Source organism: Apodemus sylvaticus, chromosome 1 (genome assembly GCF_947179515.1).
Source record: "Apodemus sylvaticus chromosome 1, mApoSyl1.1, whole genome shotgun sequence".
Lineage (NCBI taxonomy): Eukaryota > Metazoa > Chordata > Mammalia > Rodentia > Muridae > Apodemus > Apodemus sylvaticus.
Genome location: NC_067472.1, coordinates 175,351,641 through 175,360,107, shown reverse-complemented (window position 1 = coordinate 175,360,107; position 8,467 = coordinate 175,351,641). Strand labels below are relative to the sequence as shown.

General features: G+C 52.3%; 1 protein-coding gene across 5 annotated transcripts; it reads right to left on the bottom strand.

The window, feature by feature from the left end:
* Nucleotides 1-991: 991 nt before the first annotated feature.
* Nucleotides 992-8,056, bottom strand: Plekhf1 (pleckstrin homology and FYVE domain containing 1). Of its 5 annotated transcripts, none has more exons than XM_052165174.1 (2): nucleotides 7,995-8,056; nucleotides 992-2,425 (listed from the first exon to the last, which is right to left on the bottom strand). In XM_052165174.1, exon 2 carries the CDS (start codon nucleotides 2,407-2,409, stop codon nucleotides 1,570-1,572), a length of 840 nt encoding a protein of 279 aa, XP_052021134.1. In that variant the 5' UTR covers nucleotides 2,410-2,425; nucleotides 7,995-8,056; the 3' UTR covers nucleotides 992-1,569. The 5 variants fall into 5 exon arrangements, with proteins under 5 accessions (XP_052021134.1, XP_052021124.1, XP_052021142.1 ...); XM_052165164.1 differs by lacking the exon at nucleotides 7,995-8,056 and adding an exon at nucleotides 7,442-7,986; XM_052165182.1 differs by lacking the exon at nucleotides 7,995-8,056 and adding an exon at nucleotides 7,499-7,986.
* Between the last annotated feature and the right edge of the window lie 411 nt (nucleotides 8,057-8,467).

Below are 8,467 nucleotides of genomic sequence, written 5' to 3'. Positions count from 1 at the left end.
AGCTTCAGGAAGCTGTTCCTTCCTCACCCGAGAACCTGCCTGGCCCTGTGCCCTCTGCCCAAACAGGAGAAGCAGCCTGAACTAGTTTGTGTGGCTGACAGAGGCTACAGAGGGAAAGAGCTTCCCAATCCTCCCTAGCCTGTCACTGCCGTGTAGAAAGGGTTACAGGCAGCTCCTGGGGACTACATACTGAGACCCCTCTAGCAGTCTCTGAAGGGTAACCACATGTCTGTCAACTGTAGACTCTGGGATCTGGAGAACCCTGTTAACAGGTTCATTATACCAGACATTGGAGGGGGGTTTTCCTAGCACTGAAGTCCCACACCTAGCTAAAAGTAACTCCACTCCATATACAGGGACTCCAGGCAAGGACAGCCAGGTACTGTGCACTCATTCTGAAGGCAGGGCTTTTATGCAACCAGGGCTCGGAGTCCTGGGATTACAGGCATGAACTGTCCTGCACACAGCTTTACAGGTTTCTGAAGGTCCCCAAAGTCATGAAAGGCTGATGACTTGCTCCCCCCAGACACCATCTGCGGGGGCTGTGCAGGAGACTACACAGGGGAGTCTTTTCATTCCAGAAGGATCAGGCTAGCCAGATGCTGTCTCCGTATCTCACCCCTTTAGATAGCCCACAGCAGTAAGAAGGGTGTAGCAGTACATGGATCTCAAGTTTGTCTCAGCCCTATGTAGCAAGTTCTTATCTCGGAAGGAAGGAAGGAAGGAAGGAAGGAAGGAAGGAAGGAAGGAAGGAAGGAAGGAAGGAAGGAAGGAAAGAAGGAAGGAAGGTTGGTTGGCTAGCTATCAGAGCGAGTATGTAGCGTTGCTCTTGGGGAGCCAGCCACCTGGTTGCATGAATGTCCCACTGAGTGGGAGGCTTTTCCAGGCATGCCCAGGGTAGCAGTATCAGCGATGGTTATCCCCAGAGCCATGGTTTCTACCCTGGACTGAGCAGTATCTGAAGCTAGGGTACTCTTAGCAACCGAAAGAGTTGGTACTTTATTGTTTATTGGTAAATTAGTCTAGATATGTTTTTTGTCCCTGAACCTAGAGTCTTAAGAGAAAACAGATTCTATTGACCACAGACAGAGATGGTGACAGGACCAGGTGGTGACAGGGCACAGGCTTTGATGGGCTAGCCTGGGCTGGGGGAGCTCAGGCTGCAGGTCACCTGGGCCTGAAGGGCACACACAGTACATCCGGCATTCAGTTTGGCAGATCCAGTGGCCAGGTCCTGCATGGTAGATATGCAAGCCTCATGCTCTCCCATGGGCTGTACCTGTTGATGGTTGAAGGTGGGAATGGGGTCTGAAGCCCAAGCGTCCCTCTGCCCTCTTCAACCCTAGCCTTAAGTTCCACGGGCTGCAGCTGTAGTCTGGTCACCAAGGACTACATGTAAAATGGAAAGGAAATTATCTGAAAAAGACACAGAAGAGGGCCCCGGAGGCTGCTGTCTAGCAGAAAGACACTAGTAATGGCTCTGGAACAGCCACCGGTCACATGCCCACTGCCATGGGAAAAGGTCCCAAGCAGAGGACTAGCTTGATGCAAACGCTGTGGTGGTGAGGGTCAACTATGGAAGGCTGACCAGGAGACACCAGAAGCATAGAACTCCACCTGGGTGGGCCAGTCACCGTCCCCACTGCCCTCTCTGTCCTCATCGGAGTCATCGTCATCGCCACTGGATGCGCCACAGACAGGGCCGCCTAGGTGGGACAGCTGCCGCGGAGAGCCCCCGAAACTCTCCTTGGCCTCCTCTCTCCGCTTCTGGGCGGCCAGCTCTCGGTAGCAGAGGCTGCAGACACGAAGGGGCTTGGGAGAGAGACGGGGCAACAGGAAACGCTCCCTGGAACACTCAGCACAGACCACGAACCCGCATTTGCGGCAGTGGTGACGCCGGGTGAGCGCGGAGAAGCGCGTCTGCGTGCAGCGCATGCAGATGTCCGTGGCCTTGTCCGGGATCCAGGGCGCCGCGTGCTCCGTGGTGGGCTGGCGGCCTGTGGCCTGCAGCTGCCTCCGCACACACTCTTCGATGTGGCTTATCCATTCCTGGCGCTCCGTGGTGGAGGCTGCCGACACCACGAAGGACTTCTTGGCTGTCTTGATCATCCAGCGGTTCTTGGCCTGCAGGGTCTCTGGCAGCGGCTCCAAAGTTACCTCTTCCAGGGGTATAATGTGCTGGCTGCGGTATTTGCGCTTGCTGAGCACAATACTGCCGTACACCAGGATGTCGTTAAAAAGGAAGAAGATGCGTGGTTTGGCCTTCTTACGGCACTCCTTGGTCAGCACCCCCTCGCCTAGGAGCACACGGCCCGGCAGGGCCAGCGGTTGCCCCGATGCCCCAAAACAGCTCTCCACAGCTGCAATCCGCTGGCTGTTGATCTCTGTGTTTGCCAGGTGGTCCACCATCTTCTCAATAGTTCAGCTGTAGGAGGCAGACAGGAAGGGTATCAGCTTTGCCTCTGAAGTCAGAACCATATTGCTCTCCGCCCCACTATACCAACTCACCCACCAAACTAGACAAACCTATTATCCCACTGTGCTGAGGCAAGCCCACTAGTCTCCCAGGCACAGAAACCGAGTGTTTCAGAGGTTGATCTGACACTGGGGTGGAAAGAATTAGTGGGGGATGGAGGGTGGGTGGGTAGAGGGGACTCTCTAGCAGGATGCAGATGGAAGGCAGACTGCAATGGGAAGGCAGCCATAAGGAGTTAACGCCATAAGGAGTTAATGTAAGATGCCTTCCCAGGAGCCCTAGGAACCTTGGAGATAGAGCTCACCTCTGGCACCAGGAGCAAGGATGCTGGGATAGTGAGCCTCCGGCTCCCAGCAGCTATTCTGGGGCAGTGTGTAATCAGAAGACTGAGGGTGCACTACTGAACAGTGTGTGTTGGACAATACGACCATCTGGGATCCAACAGATCACAGCCTTTGCAATCCCTCATATACCTCTAAGCCAATCAATGGTGACGTTATCTCGTTTTTTCTCACACAAACCCTAGTAGGTTAGAAAGGCCCTCTGCCCACCGCCCCCATCTCATTGGGGGAATCTTTGAGTTCAACAGACTCTAGGAGTTAGTTGGAGGGAATACAGCCCATACCACACCAAGGCCTCTGTGGAAGGTACGGCTCACTTGGATTCTCTGCTGATGCGCTAGGCAGGAAACCCTAGCATAGCACAACACGTGCTAGCTACCCTGTTCTGTCCAATCCCACCTTTCTAAACCAAGCATACTCAGACCTGAGGAACACACGGACGTGATCACTTCCTGGTCCTTCCACTAAGCTCTAGGTAAGGCCAGCCCCTCGCCCACCCAGTGATCAGATAACGTCTTACAGTCAACACTGAATTCCATGTTCCCTGGGTCCTCTCTTAGCGTTTTTTCTATCTACCCAGTGGATCTTTTTTTGGTTTTTTTTTTTTTTTTTTTTAGTTTGGTTTGGTTTCTTTTTTGTTTGTTTGTTTTTTTGGTTTTTTTTTTTTGTTTTGTTTTTTTAGATTTGTTTTTTTCGAGACAGGGTTTCTTTGTGTAGCCCTGGCTGTCCTAGAACTCACTCTGTAGACCAGGCTAGCCTCAAACTCAGAAATTCACCTGCCTCTGCCTCCCAGAGTGCTGGGATTACAGGCGTGCGCCACCACCACCACCACCCGACATCCACCCGGTGGTTCAAACTCTTCATCCAGTTTCTACCCTTGAACCTTCTCTTTCTTACACAACAAATGTCTGAGCGTGGGACTCTACCACTGGACAGTAGTATGGCGCCATCTTGCCTCACCTGGATAAGGCCATCCATGTTAGCCCTGGTCTGTGACCAGCTTAGCTCTCAGTTCTCTTTCAGAAAGATTCTCCATTAGCCTCATCTCCGGTAGCTCTTTCCAGTGATGGCAAACTAGCCGATGTCAAATTTGGCCCAGAAGACATTTTTATAAATAAAGATTTATTGTCACGTGGTCGTGCACATAAATATTGGCAATCTGTGACCCCTTCTGTAAGATACCACCCTGCTTTTTGTTCTTTGTTTTCCTTTGTGACACATATCGAGACTTAGATTGCTCATTTGGATAAGAGCTTGCATATGGACCTACCTGAGCAGACCTCGAGACCACAGGTAAAAAGGCAAGTGTGGCCGTGTATCTGTATTTTACTGCTGAAGAGTTGGAGATGGGATCCTTGAGGCTTGCTGGCTAGTTAAGATAGCTGAATTTGTGAGTGTCAGTTAAAAAAACAAAAAGAGGTAGGGGGCCTCTACTGCTTTCCCAGAGGCTCTGAGTTCAGTTCCCAGCTCCCAACCTCCTGAACTCCAGCTCCAGGGCATCCAGAACCTCTTCTGACTCGCATTCAGACTTGCTTATGCCCCCCTGTGCTGGCTACTCTCTACTTGAGTTATCTAAGAGGAGGGACCCTCAATTGCACAAATTCCTCCGTAAGATCCTGCCGTCAAACATTTTCTTAATTGTGACTGACAGGGGAGGGCCAGCCCATTGTGGGTGATGCTGTACAGGGGCTGGTGGTCCTGTGGTCTATATAAAAAACAGGCCAAGCGGGCCAGGGGGAGCAAGCCAGTAAGCGGCACCCCTCCATGGCCTCTGCATCACCTCTTGCCTCTAGATTCCTGCCCTGTTTGAGTTCCTGTACTGACTTCCTTCAATGATGAATAGCAATGTGGAAGTATAAGCAGAATAAATCCTTGCCAACTTGCTTTTTGGTCATGGTATCACTGTAGCAATAGAAAGTCTAATCAAGACACCACCCCTACATAAATATACGCATTAAAAAAACAAACAAACAAAAAAAAACCATGCTGGACAGCAAAGGAGGAAGACACCAGACATCAATCTCTGGCCTCAACACACACCACCACCACCACCACCACCACCACGAACAACAGAAAACCTGGTATTTTCCTGTCCAGTCACTGTCCCCCCCTATTGCCTCCATTCAATCCTTAGCTCTAGCAAAACAGAAGCCTTTTCTTTCCATTGGCTAGATCAGCAATTCTTAAAACTGTGCTATGCACACAGTAGGTGCCCTGTGCACGAACCACTCAGCTCTTACTTGTTGAAAAGAAGCAGGAGTGAGTTGACCTCTTAGCATATGCAAACACCCCCCCCCACACACACACACACCACATACATTTCTAGGTCACCATACTGTGGTTCTGTATGTGGGGCTGCCTGTGGGAATCTGGAGGTGGGTGGGGTGGGTGGGTGGGAAGAGAGGGGACAAGAAGTCAGCCGGAAGGAGACACTGAGCCTCCTCAGTCCTGTTTCACTCCCCCCACCCAGGCCTAAGTGCCGCCCACACCACCTGATGTAACTATTTTTAGTTCACTGCTCTTGGCTTCAAACTTAGTTCTGCCACCTGATTGCACTTCTTGGCTGAGGAACAATACGGCAAACCCACGTGTGCCAGCACGATACCTCCAAGGCCACCAGGCTTTGCGCTGGAGGCCAAAGTGGGACTCCCGGTGAGGAGGCCAGAGCAGCCCAGGGGCAGGAGGCCCAAGGGCGCAGAGTCAACTGGAACTCTTAGGAGCAGAGGGAAAGAATGAGGAAAGGCTCAGCACACATGCTGCTCTTCCCGAGGACCAGAATTTGGATCCCGGTACCCACATCGGGTGGCTCACAACCGCCTGTTCATTCACATCCATGTGGCGTTCAGTCATAGACACATGAATCAAAATAAAAATAAATCTTAAAACAACAACAACAAAACCCAAAAAGCCCAGGCTCTCCTCACACCATGGATAAACGGACCAACAAGAGTAAGGAACACTGGCGGGCTGAAGGGAGCATCTCTAGGACGGCACATACGACCGAATGTCACTCAAGCAGAAACCGCATGGTGTCTCAAACCGTTAAAGAAGCCCATCTACACCGGAGGAGAGCTCATACCCATGGGAAAGTTCCCAGCAAAGAAACTCTAGTTCGTGCCAGAGTGGAAAAGTGGGAAGGGCACGAACCGCAGTGCGGACTGTAGAGTGCGGCAGCCAGAGGCTCGGTTGGGTGGCGGTTCTCCGTGCTCTTGCAGGGACCCAGGTTTGGTTTTAAACACCCACGTCAGGTGGGTCACAGCCACTAGTAACTCCAGTTCCAAAGGATCTGCATCCGTGCGGTGCACAGACATAGAAACACTCATAAAATTAACAAACACATCTCGAGAACAAAATGATATGGCTATGATGCGAAACAACCTGAAGACGCCTCAAAAAATTAAAAATGTGTTTACCGTATACCTACCTACCTTTCCCACTCTGCATCTATCTCCAAAGGGATTGGAAGGGGTATCAATACTCTTGCGCGAGTTTACTAAAGTCAAGAGGCAGAAGCAATCCAAATGCCTGTCACCGAGGAACACATAGATAGCCAAGGAGGAAAGGTGATCTACAGCCAGAAACTAAAAATCCAGACCCATTACGTCCCGCTGCCAGGCTTCCTAAATGCAACCGTAGTGAAATACAATCACATTCGGGCTAACAAAATCTAAAATGTATTTTACTATCTGGCCCCTTGTACACGTAAAATGCACAAGACAGCTTGTGCATGAATGTGTCTGACAATCACTCAGGCTCTGTCCGGATGCAACCCCTCACTGCAGTACAGACAGCCCTTAAGAGAGGTCTGGAGCTCTGAACTCAGGAAGGAGCGAGGTACAGGGTAAGAGGTGAGGTTACTGCGGCAGGCAGGGCCTGTCTTGCAGGTGGACAGGCCAATGTGAACATTCTGGAGTTATTACAAGCGTGGCAAGGGAGTGGCACCACCCAGTTGAGTCACTGAGACTTTCTAGAATCTTCCTCTGGAAGAACAGAATTAAGAAAAAAAGAACCCTTAGGTGCCACTTTCTCAGAACCATCTGTTAGGCACAATGTTAAGCACATAGCATAGCTGTCCCCACAAGCCCCTTCACAGTCACCAACCTAGAACCTCAGCCTACCTTCCAGATAAGCTCTGAGCCCAGGAAGAAAAACTTTGGCCCAGGGGGCATTCCTGGAATCTAGCATCTGGGAAGATTAGATAGGAAGGTAGAGAGTTCTGGGTCAATCAGGACTATACGAGACCTTACCTCAAAAAAGCAAAATCTTTTGGGCAACATGGCCCGGAGGGTAATGTAAAGGTGTTCCAATAACTTCTGAAAGACAAGCCTTAGTAAACAACACGCCCCCACCTCCTCCCAAAACAAAAAACAAAACACACACACATACACACAGGATCAGAAGTTCTTAAAGTCCAGAATTACCACCTGATTTAGGTGTCTTTCACCGCATAACACACAGGGTGGCCAGTCCCATCCCGCAGGCCACAATGCCAAACCCCTCCTTCCTTGGCGGGACAGGGTTGACCAGGTCCCAGTGCTCAGGCAACTAACTGGCCTAGCCACTCTAGGCAGCTCTGAGGGCTGACGTGGGCAGGACGCACAGCAAAGGAAGCACTTCAGCTTACAAAAACCGCAGGGATCCTGACCCCAGCACTGATCGCCCCTCCTCCGCGGCCTCTAACCGGGTGGAATCTGATAGCCGCAGTGTTCGGATTCCAAGGCCTGCGCCGTCTCCGGCGAGTGCACACGGTCCACTGTGACTCGGAACTGCCGCTTTCCCTCCTGCTGAGACCTCTCCAGTGCACTCCAGTTGTCCCCTAGGAGAGTCCAGGCCCGGTCCCACACCAATAACTTCCAATAAGAAGAGTCGCGAACTCAAACTTCAGGGTCCCAAATCCAAGACGTCTCTGGCTAAGACTTGGTTCCCGGTTCGGGAGAAGGTGAGGGTAGAGACCCTGCGGAGAACCCTTCCCCGACTCGCGCACAGCCCTGGGGACTCAGTGGCCCTAGAGTCGCAGCTGTCGGCCCCTTCCCAAGGAGCCTTCACAAGTCAACAAACAGCGAGCACCCTCTGCGCCAGTGGAGCCCCAGATGCGGATTCCCGAGGCCACCGCAGCTGCCGACCTGGCAGGGTGGAGGGCGGAAGGGGAGCGCTTCCCCACAGCGTATCCTGCTTACCTCCCGTAGGAACCTCCGCGTCCGCTCAGCGGTCCCCGAACTGGCGCCCGCCAATCCCTGGGCCGCCCACGCCCCCGGGTTCCAATTCCCTGGTCACGCCCCTTCGAGGGGCCTCTGAACCAATCGGAGCCCTGGCACGCAGGCAGGGGCGGAGCCTGCCCGAGTTCCCCTGAAATGTGAGCGGGCGGAGTTGTACCGCTGGATGGTAAACGGGTCAGCGCCGGTGGTGCGTGGGGACGCGGGGCTGATCCCTGGTTACAGTCCGGTTCCCAGCTTTCCTGGCCGCCACACTCAGGACTGAGTCGGCGCGGGTCCGAGGGGCAGTCTGTGAGGGAAGCAGGCATGATGGGGTGGTGGTCCCTCAGATGCCCCTGTTATCATGATGGCTATCTCTTTTCAGCAACTGTTACACACGTTTTATTAAAGACCAACAGAACTTTATAATTTTTTTCCTAGTGGAAAATGTCAAAAGC

Bases quoted from the DNA above. Each gene is read 5' to 3' on its own strand.
- Plekhf1 (XM_052165174.1), bottom strand. From the start codon at position 2,409: ATGGTGGACCACCTGGCAAACACAGAGATCAACAGCCAGCGGATTGCA.